Source organism: Rhopalosiphum padi, chromosome 4, assembly GCF_020882245.1.
Source record: "Rhopalosiphum padi isolate XX-2018 chromosome 4, ASM2088224v1, whole genome shotgun sequence".
NCBI lineage: Eukaryota > Metazoa > Arthropoda > Insecta > Hemiptera > Aphididae > Rhopalosiphum > Rhopalosiphum padi.
In genome coordinates this window covers 12,258,551-12,278,591 of record NC_083600.1, presented here as the reverse complement: position 1 = coordinate 12,278,591, position 20,041 = coordinate 12,258,551, and the positions used below count along the sequence as shown (strand labels likewise).

General features: G+C 28.7%; 2 protein-coding genes across 3 annotated transcripts; one reads left to right on the top strand and one right to left on the bottom strand.

Moving 5' to 3' along the window:
• Nucleotides 1-1,258: 1,258 nt before the first annotated feature.
• Nucleotides 1,259-15,651, top strand: LOC132929129 (uncharacterized). Of its 2 annotated transcripts, none has more exons than XM_060994239.1 (3): nucleotides 1,259-1,420; nucleotides 8,311-8,631; nucleotides 14,486-15,651. In XM_060994239.1, exons 2-3 carry the CDS (start codon nucleotides 8,329-8,331, stop codon nucleotides 15,014-15,016), a joined length of 834 nt encoding a protein of 277 aa, XP_060850222.1. In that variant the 5' UTR covers nucleotides 1,259-1,420; nucleotides 8,311-8,328; the 3' UTR covers nucleotides 15,017-15,651. The 2 variants fall into 2 exon arrangements, with proteins under 2 accessions (XP_060850222.1, XP_060850224.1); XM_060994241.1 differs by having other exon boundaries at nucleotides 1,272-1,447.
• A 2,108-nt stretch (nucleotides 15,652-17,759) lies between these two features.
• Nucleotides 17,760-19,943, bottom strand: LOC132929130 (flightin). The gene is made up of 4 exons (XM_060994242.1): nucleotides 19,788-19,943; nucleotides 19,495-19,679; nucleotides 18,700-19,043; nucleotides 17,760-18,109 (listed from the first exon to the last, which is right to left on the bottom strand). Exons 2-4 carry the CDS (start codon nucleotides 19,657-19,659, stop codon nucleotides 18,019-18,021), a joined length of 600 nt encoding a protein of 199 aa, XP_060850225.1. The 5' UTR covers nucleotides 19,660-19,679; nucleotides 19,788-19,943; the 3' UTR covers nucleotides 17,760-18,018.
• Nucleotides 19,944-20,041: the final 98 nt, after the last annotated feature.

Below are 20,041 nucleotides of genomic sequence, written 5' to 3'. Positions count from 1 at the left end.
GGTACTCCATATTATGTTGTTAGATATTAATGGAAATTACTTAGTTGTGTACTTGAATTCACAATAAATACGCCACACACATGGAAAGTAATTATTAATATGATAATTAAGGTAATTATCAATAGATAGTCTCCTAATGAGCTTTTGGTTGAAAAATGTTAATTCTGTTACCAGTTTATTGCCTTCAGTGTGTTCATCCATTTATATTATATATAAATATATAAATTATTAAATGAACATTGAACATATCTAAGTGACAGGGTCGTGGAAATTGACGAGGCTAATGGATTTACATTCACCCACATTTTTACGATTTTTGCATCAGATATACCTAACCTTCGCTCTTCCATGACAAAATTGCCGTCTACGCCACTGATGTAAAATACCAATTAATACAACGTGAATGAGTGTTTCGCTTTCTCTCATCACATTGTTTGAAAATTTAAAACGAAAACGCTTTATTACAACATTCACATATTGTACGCTAAATGCTGATCGACGGAATAGTAGCATACTCGTACGATTACTGCATATTATTGCCGTCTGGCGGACACGACTAGTCTAAAATGTGAACCAATATTATAATACATTGGTCAAAGCAAATACTGTAAATGATTTACAGTATTTGGTCAAAGTGTTGAACGTCCTCGTAGGTGGGCAACACTATCCATTTGACACGTAGACCGCCTTATACCCTTATAAGTTATAAGCAATAAGGTGGATCCACCGCACTTATGACGTCTATGATTTAACACTGACGTCTGACAAATTGTCACCGTATTCCATGTAACCTGTTACATGTTAACCTGTTAACACGTTACCATAGTCCGTAATAGGTAGGTATTAATGTATTATATACCAAAAATAGTTTAATATATTCATCGTATGTATACTTCAGTGGTGCGAGTAGGTCGTGCGGCTTTTTAGCGTATAATGCGACTTAAGTGATAAAGTACGACGCTTTTAAATAACAATAATAAAAATAATAAATAATGATTTGCAGTCGTCGTCGTCTGCAGCAGTGATCGGACTCGGCGGCGGTCATTCGCGCGAAATCCGAGCTGAGCCGTCGATGGACGAGCGGCAGGTAGAGGCGACGTTTGTTTTGCTGCGCGGCCGGCCTGTTGTGCGGTATTATAATACATGTATATACATATATTTATATATAATGTTCATCTCTTGTAGTAGTCGTGTAGGTATATACACACTTTATTGGCAACGCGTCAATATACCGCAATGGCGGCGGCGGCGAAGGACGCGTAAGGGTACTCTCGTATACCCGCGCGTAACTCAGTGCCATTTCGTCCATCAAATCCGCAGCGGAAAACTACGTTTTTTGCTATATAGGTAACCGCCGCCACGCAATACACGTCGCCGCACAGCACGCCTATACCGACGGCCTTTGCGCTTTCGTCACGAGGTGAGTCCATCAACTGCACTGTACACGGTACCCGATTTATAATAATATATTATATAATATTATCGTTGTTATACATTGAAACGCCCTACTCTGGCTACTCTGTAAGTCGGCCGCGGTCCCGTCGATAACGTTCGGTTCCCGTACGCGTTCCAAAATCGTTCCTACATAATATATTATAATATGGTCGTACCAGAAGCGGTTTGAAAGTATATTACATACCTGACATTATTGTGTAGGTATATTTAGTGGTGCGAATCAACCCACTCCGTCAATGGAATTTGTGATAAAAGTAGTCGTTAATTGCGTTAATTGATAACTTCTATACAAGTGAATTTCGACCACGATTATCATATCTCCCCTTTAAAATCCTTATAAATTGCTCATTTATATCATTGAAAATTGAAATTATACCATTGCAGTCAGCAAATACGCAATAATCTACCACCATTCCTACCCCTTTCCTGCTTTCTATAGTAAAAGTTCAAACTGTGTATTCAGACCATCTCTATATAGTCATTCCACGTATATTAAAATAATTGTACAACGTGTATCATCACATTGCGTTCATCTTGTTCGTGATGCTTTTCTCATTTCTCGCAACGGTTCCATGCAAGCGCGACATCGACTCATTAGTCATTACTCATTATTATCATGTACCTACTGTGTAATACGTCGGTCACGTCTTTAATTATGTAGTAAGTACGTCGCTTGGGCATCTAAACAATAATCAGCAGTGTATGTCACTGTGTCCTCTACGATTTCGCCGCCGCCGAAATACAAATATATTTTTCGGACCACACCGGTGCACTACGTATGATGTGTATAAAATATGCACATATATCACCCGGGTGCGGTGTGGCCTACACCGCACCAGGGTGGAGGATGTTATTTTTTTATCGTCGCGTATAAATAGCATTCTGTATACTAGTGTACACGCCGCCGCTGCTGACTGTTATAAATTCGGACTCGTGCGCGAATTTGGCAAACTTTCCGGGTCAAATCGCAGCTGCGCATCCTCGTCATTTTAAAACCAAAACTATTCAATTCCGCGAACACACGGTATAATACTTCAATGCACATAATACAGTGAAACCTCCCTTAACGGTCACCTCTAAATAACGGACTCTTTCAATTATAGTGGACATTTTTTTGGGAACGAGAACGTTTTCATTACTTATCTATAGAAAAACCTCTAAATAACGGACACTCATGGCTAGATCCTGATAATTAATATTAATAACACACAGGTATAAGTAAATTCATACATTAAAATATTATAAATATGTGTGTAATTTTTTTGATAATGTTTATTTTTTCATTTCTTCTCTCACTTTCTAAATAGCAGATAAAATTTCGTCGAGAGTGTTCATTATTTAGAGGTTTTACTGTATTATAATATTATTCTATATATTTCCTACTAGCGATTTATATAGGTACATTCGCACTTCAGTATACTGCTATAGCGCCCCCAATCATTTTTTGTATGTATAGCAAGATAATATATGTACTTGTATTTGTGTATAGTTTTGCTCGCTAACCGTTTTTAAAGATAATTTTTTCCTAGTTCATAATTTTGTTACGGTAATATTAAAATCCCATATAGACATAAAGCCTATATATAGCTAACAATCAAATTAAATATGAATGTGTAAAATTACACAAAAAAATTAATTGTGAATCTGCTTTAGCTCGGAATAGTTAAATGAATTAGTTTAAGTTTACTGAAGCACAATGCACATGGTTACATGGCAAGTTTTAATGACTATTATGCAATGCTTATTTCATGAAATATTCATAACAATAGAATTACGATACACTACAATCGCTATCATTCAAATGTTAGAGTTTTAATTAACGTATATGATTTAAGACTAAATTGATCATTAATAACATATTTATTAATTATGATCAATATGTCGACTTGGCGCTCACAAGATATTTTAATATAATACGTCATTAAAACCAGGTTCATACACAATGATGGTTTTAATTTTAAAGGTTGATCCTCCCCCTCCCCCTAAAAAAATGTTAGTAAATTATTAAGTATGTTTTTATAGAATAAAAGTGATTTCTGTCAACGGACTTATTATATAAATATGAAAATGTATAACCTTAACCACCTCCTAAAAAATATAATATAATTTATATACGCCCTGATTAGAAAAAAGTCTGTCATTAAAAATGTTAAATTATGGCTGTAAAATGTAGTAGTTGTTACACCTATAATAATAATGTTGAGCGCCACTGATTTCGCAGTATGTATTGTGTTTTATTTATAGGGTCACACGTCAGCCACGCGACCATAATATATATGTTGTGTATGTATAAATATAAAACACGAATCATTTGACGACAATTAACTATAACCGATGGATATATAATATATTATGTAATGCGTTATAGACTAAACATAATATTGTTAGTCGAGCATATTCATGGCCGTACCTGGGAGGGGGGGTTCAAACCCCACCCGAAATTTTTTCGTGTACCTATAAAATATTATAATAAAATTAGAACACATTTTTTTTTAGTTTAACCCCCTCTTCTTTCAAGGGTGGTATTCTTTGAATCCTGTCTATAATGTCTATATGTGAAAATATCACCGGTCCTGGGTATTTTATAAATTTAATGTAATTTTCAAATTTTTCATTTTAGAGTACAAAAATACCTATTGGAAAATCAATGCAATTTAAGATCTAGTTTGTAGATATAGAATAAATTCTGATTTGATTTTTATTTGATACAGGTTAAAATAATTCATCATAGATAGTTTATTAAAATGTAGATTTATATCAAACAATAAATTTCGATTAGATTTACGCATGTATGCATTTTAGAGACCGTATTGATTTTTTTTTGGTTTTTGTTTATTTATATTTTAATTATAATAAAAAAGATATTTTTGACCCATCAAATTTAAATATTTTTTATACATTTTAAAAACTTAAAATAAAGTTTATTTACATGAATGCAGCTTGTAAAATTTTTAAGACGTTTTTTGAAATTGATTCCTAGACATTTTACCAAGATAAGTGTAGATAAGATCCCTACAGTATCTGAACTGTTTTGTATTATTGTTATTATTGTATTCAAATATGAATATTACACTTTTGTTTATCATTTCTGAATAATATACAACAAATTTATGTTAATTTAGTATTTTACTATTATAATATTACCTACATATTTATAAATTTATAATATTATATAACGTTTTAAGGTTAGGTAATCGTTTAAAGATAATATGTTTTGGATGTTTTGGTTATTTTCTTCAATGAGTTTATTCATTTTAAAACATAACAACACGTTTATTATATCTAATACTTTATCGGTGTATTAACATATTATAGTGTAATTATGTTCTAAAAATGTTTAAAAGTTATTTTCTTGAATCATTAACGCATATCAATAACCAATTAAACTTTAACGCACAAATGTACCTATTATATACTATATCACTCCTTGTGATGAAGTCGTGTTTTGCGTGTTACTATCATATTTCATTTTATAGGTACCTACACAGTAAAATGGTATTTTAGAACTATCGTGATAAGTCTAAAGTTATTATATAAACATATTATTATATAAGATACGTTGTTTAACATGTGATAACTCATTATAAATCTTATAAAGTTCATAACATATACATTAATGCATTTTTTAAATATCATATAATAAAAAAGTGAAATAAAAAGTTATTTTAATAACTTTGTATAAAACTTCATATTTAATGAGGGCTCTATTTATCTGTACATACTATAACTTATGATACTTAGTACCTAATAGTTAGTATATTTTTATAATAAATATTCCAAAGTATAAGATATAGATATTTTTTATTTAAAGTAAAACATTAAGAACATCATACCCTAATAATATAAGAATAAAAATATACAGGTACATGTTGAAATAAAATTACAATGCAGGGTTACAGTATATACTAGTAGAATACACATTAGAAACGGGTTTTTGTATAAATTAGAGAGAAAAAGTGGGCTTGTTAATAGTTTGTATTTGTTTTATTCGTTATAGGAGTATACAACAGTATTAGAGTAGGTATAAACGGATAATATAAAAACTATACGGAAAATAATAGATATGGCACATGGATATGAGACCAGTGAAGTGTGAAGACTGAAGATATACTAAAAAAAATAGAAGTATACAAGAGAATCGATTTTACCAGACTCCAGTGAGGATATTGGATATGGATGGAAAATTAACCACATGTTTTTCGTGGTCTGTACGGCTTGAGAGGCTTGGGAGATATTGAACCTACTGCAAGGATGTAATCGTTGGGAAAATAAGGGATGTTGATTCTTGATATTAATGATACTTGATGTTATATCTTGCGTATATAAGCGAAATGATCTTTGGACTCTAAACCATACCACTTTCATATGCAGTACAGAATGATTACAGGACCCGATACCGTTTTGAAAATAGGGTAAAATTATATTTTAATATAGTCAAGGTCAAGTGATAAATTATTATTTATTTGTTTCATATAATACATATTGGCATAACATTATTCTTAATTTTTATATTCAATATAAAAACCCTTAAAAAATGATCCTTTATTTGGAAATTATAACTAATAATTTAAATCTTCACGCATGTACAAAAATTACAGAATTGTAAAAGAAAAAAAATCTTTAAAAATAATATAATATTATTATCTACTATTAATTATAAACTATTAACCTTGAATAGTTGAATCTTGATTAAATAAACCGCAATAAAGATGTAAATGTAGGTTTTTTGTGACAGCTTGAAATACGCCATACTGTGTTATACTTATAACAATGATGTAATATATTACAACAAATTATTACGTTGATGGTTTAATCATAATATAATAGAAAATACACAAGTGCCTGATTTAATTACATATAACTTAAGTTAACCAACTAAAACTATTTATTATTTAAAGATCTATACAATAATAATTTATTTGTCAAAATAATAAAACTTTTATAAATAAAGAGATATCCAATTTATTTTTATTTACTTTTCTAAGTGGTGTTTATACAAATATTTTATCTAGCTTAAATTTACAATTTATTTCCTTTTACCAAATTGTACACATTTTCTACAGCCATCTTATCTTACATCCATCTCATGAAATTATAATTTTTTTCTCGAGGCATAAAATTATTGATAGTTCTAACAATTTACCACATCATATTACAATTAAATATTAATTATACTGTAAATTATCTTCTAACAATAATTATATAAAATAAAAACACTTTGTATTATTATAAATATATAGCTACTATGTATTTAAATTAATATCTATATACATATAGTTCTATAACTTCTATACTAGAGTACTATAGACAGTACTAATATAAATAATTTAGTGACTACTTACATTATTCGTTTACAAAAAATTAATAGACGTATAGTATTGAAAAAAAGTATTTTGATATGTTTTGAAAAATATCCTCAAATTTATTATATAATTATTATTAATACTCGAAAAACTTTTAAACTCCTCGATATATAAAATTAAGTTCTTATTTAATTATATAATCCTGTATGGCTGTACGCCATTACTCATTATAGTTTTATCGCTTATTTAATTCCTACAATAATAATTTAATTTAAAATATTTTATAGTATATAATAGTAGTCTTTTTATTTTAAATAGGTAATTAAATACAGAATTTCAACGAACAAAATATTAAATTAAAATGTAAACTGACACATGGCTTATAATAAAATGTTATTGGTATAAGTATAGAATTTAAATTATGCTTTTACGTTTCAGTGTTTTACTGAAACTAAACGTAGCATTTGTAGTTTTTGTTGCACTACACTACTGCAGTCTACACTACTGTAGTTAATCGTTCGAAGTATTCGAGTAAAAACACACAAATAGGCAATTGAAATACTGGTGTGATTAATTTATTTTATTTTAACTGTATAAAATTGCCAAACAATTAATTTAATGATAATGACGATAATAATAAGTTATTTTTAAGTGCTTGACCAATAAAATTAAATAAATTAAGATAAGACTATACCTATTATAAAAAAAATGTATGTATAGCTTTATATCAATAGACGGAGGATATGGCTATACATTTTGGCTATGGACCAATTAGTTTAAAAATTCGTAAATTTTATTAATTGTAAATACATAAAATATAAATTATAACTATAAACTAATTGTGGCGTATATAATCACGAGTGGTTATTCAAAATAAAAAAATAATGAAATATAGATAGTATAATCGATAGGTATCTATTTATTTTATATATTGAATTTATGCTAATATTTATTATTACTACTATCACTATTCACTACATACCTTCTTCACCCACGCTCGCTACCACAGATTTTCTTATTTTATGTTTATAGGACTTAGGACTATAGCCAAGGTGGATACTGGATATATCCACCATTATATAACAAATTGTAGATTTATCAAAATAAAAAAAAATATATGATAATAAATCGATAATTTCATAATATTTTAACATATTCGTCGCTATTGTGCATAAAGCTATATATACATTTTTTTTTATAATAGGTATAGTCTTATCTTAATTTATTTAATTTTATTGGTCAAGCACTTAAAAATAACTTATCATTATCGTCATTATCATTAAATTAATTGTTTGACATAAAATTTGAGTCCATTTCAGGACAGCTTTTTAATTTTTTTTATTGATATAATAATTTGCAAGTAGTTTTAATAGCCTATAGATACCCAGATTATTCAGTATACCTTACCTAACCTATATTACTGAATATTTCATAATTGTTAAAAAATATATATATATTTTTATACTGTTTAGTAACAATTAATTAAAAAACACTTGTTTTTTAATAAAATAAGTTTGTTATGTATAATGCTATATATTTATTGTTCACACAGTAACCTACATACATCAGCATGTCAGAAAGACGGACACTTTTGAGCCGTCCCCGGACCCGGGTGTACGACTGCAACTATAACATTGGCGAGGGTTACTATAAGCCAATGATGGACCACCTAGACCGCAAGTACTACGGTTCTTCGACCACGCCGGCCGCAGCCAAACCCGCTAGTGGATTCTTCGACTCTAGCCCAAAAAGCCTATTTGGTACGTCCGGAACATCGGCCTTTGACGAGTACAGATCTTCATCACCGATGCGGTCTCGGCGCAGCGGATCCGATTCCAGATTATCATTGCCCGACGACGAATTTGAGCAAGAGGTAAATTTTTCTGATAATATTATAGATATAGTAATATAGAATATAGAATATAGATCAATAAATTGTTATAATTTAAAAACGATTATTTTATTCATTACATTTGTGGCATTGATTACATTTGGTGCTTGAGGGGTAGTGGTGGATCCAGGACTTAATTTTGTTTTGGGGGGGAGGCCGCCCATAGTCCAAAACGCAAATCTTAAATTTCTTCAGTAATTAACAAATACATACAAATATACAATAATTTTAAATGTGTATTTAACTTATGACAATGGGGGGGGGGGCGAGGCCCTTCGGGCCCCCTTTAAATCCGCCACTGTTGAGGGGCAATGCAGTGGAGTCCCCATTTTATAGGGGAAGGGGTGAGCTTCATATATACATATTTATATAAACACACAAAGTACTAGGTAGGTGATATAAATTACGAAAATTTAAAGGAAAAAAGGCCATGGGAAATTTTTATTTTTTTGAGTTTTTCTGTATGTCAAAATTTGAAAATTTATAATCAATAACGAAAATAACAATTTATATGATGCACTATACGTTTATAATAGGTCCACTGGTGAATTTTGGTAACTGGAATGTATATACGTATACCGATATACTGTAATTTTATACCTAAATTACGAGACAAAATCTTATATATATATTAGTCAAAATAGAAATAGTTTAAAAAACCTTGGCTTGTAAGAAAATAGTAAACTGATAATAAAATCGGATGATTTAACTATGCAGCATGTACATATTACATAAACGACCATATAGGATATAGCTAATTGTATAATTTACACCTTGGCGTTTATCCAAAATTAAAGGATGTCAAAGTATATGAAAATCTGATATGTATTTTTAACATCTATTTTTGGCATTGTATTTTTTCAAACATTTAAATGAGAATAAAAATAATCAAAGAATGGCTTACATTGTAATATAATGGATGTAATTTCAATAATATTTCTTTATATCGTATATAATAATATTAATATATATGTACCATTTAAGTTGTACTTTAACATAGACTTTTACTATACTAGAGTGTTGGATAATACTCACTCTTAATGATAATACTTATTAATATTATCTTCTATATTATTTTAGTGGATAATACAGATGATATCTGTACAATATACATATGTAAATAAATTTAAATTATAATTAACTGAACTTGGACTTTTGTCTTAAAATATGTTGTATACTTCTATGACTTTGTCTTATATTTTAGCTTATCCTTTTTATAGATACTAATATACTTTAGTACCTATACAGTGGCGTAGCTAGGGGGGTGTTGACCCCCCCCCCCCTTCGGCCGTATTTTTATCAAAAATATAATGTTTATAATATAGGAATACAGTCATTTATTCGTGGTGGAATATATTCTGTTATGCCGTATTCACGTTATCGTCTGCACTGGTGATAATAATCATTATCATTCAATTATTTTATTATTTTAATTTTCTACTTTGTTTAAGATATTTAATAACATTTTATTTTCTATATCAAAAAGTCTATGATTGTAATACAAAGTTTCCCAATAGTATCCATACAACAATTAAAAAATTAAAAAATATCAATAATACGAGACACGAGTATTGAATCCCAATTTTTTTTTATAAGTGTTATAAATATTTATGCAAATTTTTGTAAATGGTGCATAAAATAATGAACATCTTTTTAAAGCTTTAAAGCAATTAAACATATGTATTTTAAATACCTAAAGTACCCATAAGGGCCATATGCAAATTAATAAGGTTTGTTAATAATTATTTAAATACGCATAGTATTATATACTATAATATATAATTTAATAAAAATTCAATTTTACAGCTCAAATTCTAAATTTCTATTTTTTCTTTAGAAAAACTCAAAAACGGTTGATTACTTCCTCGGGATCGACATGAATATATAACTATGTACACTAAGTAATGCTAAACCGGTTAGTCTATTGTCAGCAGTAGCATTTCGCGAATAGCTCTTCATTATTTCTAAAGAAGAAAATGTCCTTTCGGGTACTGGGTAGTATGGTTGACACTGGTAAAGTGATAAACACTTAATACAAATTAAATAACTAGTAAAAAGTTTTGGCTACAGTTAGAATATGCTTCAATAAGTACTTCGGTAGGCCGTTCTGGTATGAATTTATTTAACCACTTTCATTATCAAAGATTTAACTCGGTTAATAGTGAATCTAAATCCGAAAAATCTGAGTACAAATTTAAATCACTTGTCTTTATCGGTGAATTATACATTTATTCGATAGTAATAAATATAAAGATAACATAATTTTTATGATTTGTATAAAGTGTTCTTTTAATTGATTAATAAAATCATAGAAAATGGAATCGTTTTAACTGTTATAAGCGTTTTAGCAGTAAGTATGGAAATATTTTTCAGGACAATTAGTTTTAATATTTATACACGATTTTGTTGACAACTGACAAGCAATTATTATTTTGGTTTTTATTTTTTTTTGTCTATCAAAAATTTAAAAGAACAGCTTTAACTAATTTAAATATTTGGTCCATATTTTCGTGTAAATTTTCAAGCTCGTTTAACATTATTTTTATTTGTTTATAGGGTCAACTTAATCACAATTAATTCATTATAGATTTTTATTTATAGAGGTTTCATTAAAAATAGAGTATTTATATTCTATTAATTCTCATTTACTCGTTATTAACTTATACATTAATATTCATAACTTACATTTTTATTTAAATATTGTCCCCAATGTCATAAATTTTAAAATATTTTCAGATTTATTAGACGTGTGTTTACTCTAGCTTCGTACACACAATATTTAATAATATATTTTATCTTTTAGCTATTTTATTTGAAAAAAAACTCCGTGAAATAAATAAATTATTCTAATGAATAATTATTATACAAGTACGCACACGACACACGACACAACCATCATACTACAACACATAGCATAGATACATTTATCAATTATTAATTATTATCATCATTCATCACACTACATACCAAATATTATGATGGCATGATGTACTATTATGTATTTATTTATGCCACTATCATTAATAATAATAACAATATTGTCAATATTACTATAATATTGAAGGTAATAATACCCATATGATTAGAGTAGATTCTTTAGAATGTGATTAGTAAATATTATCATGATTATTTTTTATTATTATTATAACACTGGCTCGACAACTGGGGCTATTGGCTATAAGAAATTTAATTTACATTGGTAGGTAGATTCTTACATTAGGTTGAGACTTATGACTAAATTTATAGAGAGAAAAATAAATACATATAAAATTAATATTTAATAGTAATACATTATAAGAGAATATATTGTAAATTTATAGTATCAGTATATTTCTAAATTTTCGTATGGAGTTCACTATCCGACTATCCTTGAGGATACCGCATTGAAATGTGAGAAAATTTTGGTGTGAAGGTTGAACCCCTAATCCCCATCCTAGGTACGGCCTTGATTACAATTAATAATAATATTATTATATAATTAAATACTTTTAGAAATAAAGGCTAACACACTGTATCCGCTCGTTTTTCATATGGTATGCTTTAGAATTGAATTCAAATTCAACATACCCATTAAAGTGATAAATCAATAATGAGGTATACTCGAAACTAGTATTATACAGCAATGCAACTTAACTGTTTTTTTATATTTTATCTTAGTAAAATGTATGTCAATTTTTATAATATATTGAGTATCTATATTCTAAATATAATATGGAGTCTTAAATGATTTAGTAATAATAATAATAATAAATAACCTATACATTTAATCAACCATTCTAGTTATTATGTTATACATAACTTATTGTCTCTTTTCACTTGGTAAATTATATTAATAAGGTGTTCATTATCTTATTTAGTCCTATAAATCTAATACATAGATACTGATTACTTTAACTAATTACTCATTAATTTTACCATGTATAAACATATCACATAATATATTAATATACATAACGTATCTAATATGGTTATTATTCTGATAATTATTTTTTAAGTTTAACACATACCTATAAGCCATTTATATAACGACACTAAATATCCTACTATTATTTACACATACACATCCAACTATCCAATAAATCCACAGGAAAAAAATGTAACTTTGTATAAATATAGTACTATAATTAGACAGTTGGTTATTTAATAACATTAATGTCCAGGACACAATAATATAATTTATGAAGAATAAACAATAATATACGAATAATTGTATAATGTATATAGATACAGTGAACTCTGTGCAGTGGTGCTCAGCTATTGGAGTTCAAAGGCAGATGTGGTGCAAGGTGTTCAATATAATATTTGTTTTTTAAAAACAATCATATTGTTATTACATAAAACTATAAAAGTTACACACTTAAAATCTGTTTTACTGATTTTCGATGTTTACCTTAACACGTCCAGATGTTTGGAGCGTTCTCGAGGTCATGTGTTTGGGAATTGAATGAGTCGTCACTATATAAAGTACAATCGTATACTACAATTTATGTATAAAATATAAAAAAATTGTATGTTGGTCACTCATATAAAATTGGATCTAATTGATACTAGAACTATAAGGGAATTTTATAAGCTTGTAGAAATTAACAACTGTAGATACTTAAAATATTCACCAAATGTTTATATTAGTATTTTCTACACATAGTAATAGTATAATACATATAATAAATAAATACTTTTTTTTTTAATCTGATCCTTTTGAAGTATTTATACTTACAGATATTTAAAACTGTTGTTTTTATTTTAGTTTTTTTATTTATGTTACTGATAATATTTTATTTTCTTAATCAAAAAGCTTGAATATATAGTAAAGATAATTAATTCAAAAACATTTATGCCGATTTAAAAATATTGATAATAATTAAGTACTATAAGTCAATACAATTATATAATGAGTGAATTATAATTTTGTTTTATGAACGCTTAAAGTTCAAATTTAGACAGAAATTATGAATGTTTTGCAATTAAAAATATATCAACTATAAAATATAAAATGTTTATAGCTAGGATTTGAAAATGTTAATGTAGTACAAGATTCTTCATACTTTATTTCTATAGAGTGATGAAAATATAAAAAAATACCTAACAACAATTTTTTTTAGACACTTTAAAGTTTAGTTATAACATAACGAAATTTTATATTTAGGTAATCAAAACATAACGATATTTCCTATAACAATTTTAGTTATATGTTGTTACTAAAAAATATATATTAATCGTAGGAACTTAAAACATTTTTCCATTACAAAATACAAATTCATATATTATATTTTCAAAAATTTTATCTGATAAATAGGTTAGTTAATACAATATTGACAAAATATTGATACTTTAAGACAAAATAAAAATCATGATTCATATTCGAATGTGCGTTATTGGCATATTATGAATGTACTTGGACCCGGGTCTTCATTATTTTTTTCAGTCATATATATTAGTACACTAATGATCACTGACTACACAGTACATACACATTAATACGATACGCACTTATACTAACTGTCTGCGACGAATTCCATTAACTTATAATTTATTATTACTGTCGTATAATTTATTTAAAGTTATAATATTGGCGTAGTAAAGTCTGCCTACGAGAGAGGTACCCTATACAAAATGTTGGTCTATACTATTTCACTCATTCATAAAATTTAAAAATACTTATACAATTACAAGTACCTACATACATATATAGTAAGTTGGAACGAATTATAAATTTGTTTGAAACTATATGGTTTTTATGTATACCGACGAGTAATACGATATTTCCCTTACTATGTATGATTTAAATATAATGTATATACTATATAGTGACGAATGTATGTCGGTTGTGCTTCAGGTAGCTGCAATGCGTCGGGCTCGGGCCGCAAAGGTGGCAGCCGCCCGGACGGCGTCGCTGGAAAAGGAATTTGAGTCAGCGTTCAACGGGTTCGCGTCGGACGGCAAGCCTAGGGCGCGACTCAACTACACTGAAAAACTGTTGGACACGGTTGGGCTAAACAGCAAGTCGCAGGAGGCGTTAGAAGATGAAATCTACAAGAAGCGGACAAAGTCCTTCTTCCAGGATGCGGAGGACGTGGTGGCCTCAGCCGAACTACACGCCAACAACCGACGGTCGGCTGCATTTAAAGCGCAGTTACAGGATGCAGCTGACGAGCGATCCGCCGATCAATTAGCGGCCGCGGCCAGGGCGCGCAAGTCCAAGGCCCGCTTGTTAGATATACAAAACGAGATTGACGGCATCGCCGAGCGGGACGCTGCCCGCCAAAAACGTTCGGCCGACCTGAAAGCGTTGTTCGCTGACAACGAAGCGCTCACAGAATCGGTCAGCACTTACAAGAAGAAGTCGTCGAAAAAAGTGTCGTTTTAACGGAATTTAACGTCTTTAATAATATTGAATAATATTGTTATTAATATAAATATAATTTATTAACAGAGAGAAAAAGTGAGAAAAAGAGAGTCGCATAAATTGGTACTGAAGCAAATCAGACGACACGACCGCTCGCCATCATCTTTCATCATTACATCTGTTCTCTTTTTTCCCTCTCTATCTCTCTTCTCCTCTCCTATCTCTCTCACTCCGGTATAATTCTCATCTCCTGACTCTTTTTCTTTTTTTTTTGGTGTCTTACAATTATTGTTTATCCTCCATACTAAAATCTAATTGGTCATTAGAAATTGTTAAAATAATGATATATTTTATCTAGCGTTGGTTTTTTTTTGTATAGATATTATAGAAATATAGAACATAACTATTTTGTTCGTCAGTTTTGTAGGTATTTGAGCAGGATAAAACGAAATTTAATCAAATTTATCTTAATATAGTCTAAAACGATTTGCGTTCAAATGTTGTTCGATATTTATTTATTTTGTTGCATTTTTGTGTTATTATATATTTTACGAACAACTGAATATGTATTATATGTATTACCTTTAACGATTGGTTGTATCTATATCGTTCAAATATATACAATGTAATAATATATACGTTCAAATCACAAATAATATTGTTTTGTAAATACTATACCTATTATTATATCTTTCGTTTTTCCTAGTATATTGTTTTCTTAAAGATTAAAATGATTGAATATTATAGACAAGAACCTAATTTCATGAATTAAAAATTATTACAAGTTATGTTGAATAGTCAAAATAATTATATTGAATATAGTTAAGGACTTTTTATTGAATTGCATAACATTATTTGGTTGACAACTCAATATTTTTAATTGTAGTCAAGGTCGTAATCGATGGGAGGATTCAAGCGTCCAGACCCCCCTGAGATTTTTAAAAGTAGAAACATTTTAGTGGTGAATATAGTTTATTAACTATACATTTTCACTTTTCAGTATTTTTGTTAAAAGAAATGTTGGACCCCTGACATTTTTTTCAATTACAGTTTTGATTGCAGCTGCTCAGATATAAATTGTAACGAATCTCCGTTTCGACATTATTTAATATAATGGTCTACACCAGCGTTTTTCAACCTGGGGGTCGCGGTGGTCAAAAATAATGAAACACTGATTTACAAAATGAACCTTTTGTTCAAAATTTGGCTTTCCCAACGATATGATACAAATTTTTACTTAATATAGATAGGTAGGGGGGTCGCGAAGTGATTGAGCATATTTTATACTTTTTTGGGGGTCGCGAGACTAAAAAAGTTGAGAAACGCTGGTCTACACGGTTACATCCTAGTATCCTACCAGTTATTATTACTTTAAACAGTGAGTCGTGAATTCTATTTCTATTATTCTATACCTTAGCTACTTTGTCATAGTAATAGGTATTTTTGTTATCAAAATTATACGTCAATTTTTTGATACTGCTATAATTCATACGTTTACAATTAATACAATACTACTAGTCTAGATAGGTATGGTCTAAATAGGACTTCAATTTTTAACTAGAAAAATTAACTACCTTTTAATTAAAAAATAATTTATTACTTCTCAATTATTTAGGTATTATTATAATTATTAAAAAAACATAACCAGTAATGTTTTTCATACTTTTTTTACAATTGCACACATAAAATAGAAAATAATATACTTTATAGGAAAACAAATTCAATAAATATAAATATTATTTATTAAAATAGTATTTTTTAAATTAATAATTTAATTTATTGTTATAAATTTAATAATGTCTTCTTAAACAAACAGGCAAATTAGAGGATTTAGATATTTTTGGCTTATTGAAGATATCTTCAACATAGATATCTGTACAGCCAATTGAGCCAATAGTTTTAAATAATGCCTTTAAAATACATATTATATGTTTCATGTCCGATGGGGGAGATCCCATTAATTATAGCCACTGTTAATTATACTGATTCACAACAGGCGTCTACGCCAAATATTTATTTTATACACGCAATGTATTTCATTCGTGATTAAGTAAATATTATTTTCCGATTTTAAACAGGAAATTATTACTAAATCAGTTTTGAGTATAATAGTTTTAATATGACACACGGGCAAGTAACAACATTATTATATTTAAAACCAGTGTTACAGTATTGCGCTTGCCTTTTTGTTGTACAGACGTAATCATGAATATATTTGTGTTCAATGTAACTCCATCAAAATTGAATTTTCATATATATTTATATTAAAATAATTGATAATTAAAAACTTATAAATTAGATTTGACTATTTGAGGACCCTATTTACTTGTATGTAAATAATATTATTTAAGAGTCAAACGCTATTATAACTATTAATTTACCAAAATATTAAATAGGTTTATACATATATTTAATGCAAAATTGAGACAGTACCTATGTCGATGTGGTGTTAACATTGATTATATAATATATTTATAAATCAATGACGTTACCTATTGCATTAGTTAGTCTACAGATTTTACAGCAGTAAGCCGTATTAGATGTACAATTATATTATTATTTTCAAATTTTTAATATTATTCATAATAATTTGATTAATTAAATATTATTATAATTTTGAAAAATATAATTTCATAAATGCCATTAATGGTATTGTCTTCATTAAACCACAATCCATTCAACACCAATCGCACAGCACTCTCACACTTTTGTAAGTAATTATTTTATAGATAGTAAATAAATAATAAATATATATACAAGTATATAATGACAATATTAAAATAATTTTTTAATTTTTATTATACAACATATTAATGATTAACATGAGATTGTAAACTTCGTTGATCATTGTGGTAGCCGGTAGGTCATAAGTATCTATGTGTAATGTGCATAATATATTTGAAAAAAAAAATACTGTAGAAATTCAGTTTTATTGGTTGATGGTTCTATAATACATAATATGTATATTGTACAGCAGAATTTGTTGTAAGTCTAATTTGTCTGCAGCATCCAAAATAATAAATTTAGATATTTTGAGCATGCAATCGGTCTTTAATGGTTGGCCGTGGTACACTCAGCATATTAGGATTACGACCTAATGTTGACAACGTAACCCTGAAATAAGAATATTAAATAAATAAATTGATCTCAATAATAAACAGATACAAAGAATAAACAAAAATCGTATAATTATTTGGATTCTATGAAATTCTAAAACGTATAAATCAATAATAAATTTATTAATATATGTTTGGTATGTTTATTTTGACGATTTCCGATTGAACAATAATGATAAATGTAATCTATGAATATTATTATTAATTATTAAATTTGGAAAAAATTCTTAATTTTGTGAAATTATGTATGATTATAGGTATACAGAATTAGATACATACCTAATTCAATAACTGATTAAGTATGAATAAATTATAACAACCTATATAATTATATATTACCTATATTTATTTATTTATTTATTTGCATATATGACCTACATTTTTGGGAACTGATAAAAGAAAGGAAAAAAAATATTCAACTGTTACAAAAGTAATTTCTTATCGTCTTCTCCAGTGACAAAATAATTATATATATATATAGTTATTTCGGTTTATGCATTATATATACTAACTCCGTAGGTATATTCTGTACAAGTGTACATTATTTCTACAGTGTATATATTAAATTTCAATATCACTGCAACTTACCAAGGTGTACCGATGAGTTGGTCGTAGTACTGTCTGTAGTAGTAATGCTTGTCGTGATCAGCCCGGCACACGGATGGTATTACCATGTAGTCGTTGAGCTTGGACTTAACCAGCGGGAAGTCAGACGACGACAGACGGCGGCCGTCTTTGGTACACGTCCTGAGCACGCGTTCCTCCCACGTCTGCGGCACGGGCACCGGGTCATACAGTCCCCTTTGTCGCCTGTTCATGTACGTTATGTAGTCGTCGTAGTAATTACTCTGGTAGTCGTACAGGATTTGATACTGAAGCCTGGTCGGTCGGGCCCAGTGTCTGAAAATCTTGCGCCTGTCTTTCTCCTCGATCTGCACAATCAACAATGCGATCAATATCGATATTGTATACAATATATATATTATATATATATATATATATTTAGCGCCACGTATAATAATATATAGTTAATAAACGTAATGAATTATTGGTTAAGGTTATACCAGCTGGTACACGGATTAAGTATAAAAGAGACGATCAATTTTGAGTAGCCATAAAAGTATAGTTATGCACAATACGAAAAAATAAGAAATTGTTATGATAATAATAAATAAATTCAATTGTTTCGAACATGAATATCTATATTCAATTATAATTATTTGAATGAAATAATAGTAAAACGTGATAACATAATTTCGAAAATGTGTATTATTATTATAATTATTATTGTTATTGAATACATTTAAAATCGTTACGTCTTACGTTAGTTGTAATGATCAGATTTTTCAATTCACGTGAAAATAATTGTATTAAATTACTTACAGCGAGCTTATAAGTTTTCCTCCATTCAGCTGGTGGTTTAGGCGCTTCGACTTTTTGGACCGGTGCAGTATCCTCTTCGACGACTTCTTCATCACCACCGACATTAGTAGATTCGTCTGCGACGTCATCGTCGAGCATCCAGGCAGGTGCATCAGGATCAGCCATGTTAGATGTATGTAATTTGACTAAAAGAGAATAAAAATCTTAAGCGTTTATAAAAACTAAAATGGAATAACACAATAAAATAAATACTGTAGTTTGAAATGAAATACAAGTATATATACAACACAAACCTTAACTGAATTCCAATCTAATAAAGTACCGACTGAAAGCTTAAATGAATCGATCACCCCTTTGGACCATACAACTTATAATTTGCTTGTGACCATGAGTATGGCTCATGCCCAATATTTCAGGGATCGCAAAATGTGCCATTGAATTCCTGTATAAAGCGCCCCCAAATACGTCCGGGAGTATGGTGACTGTATGTAAATAGTGTACGTATATTTCGTATCTTCGATTGCAATATTTGGAACCATTGAGAATT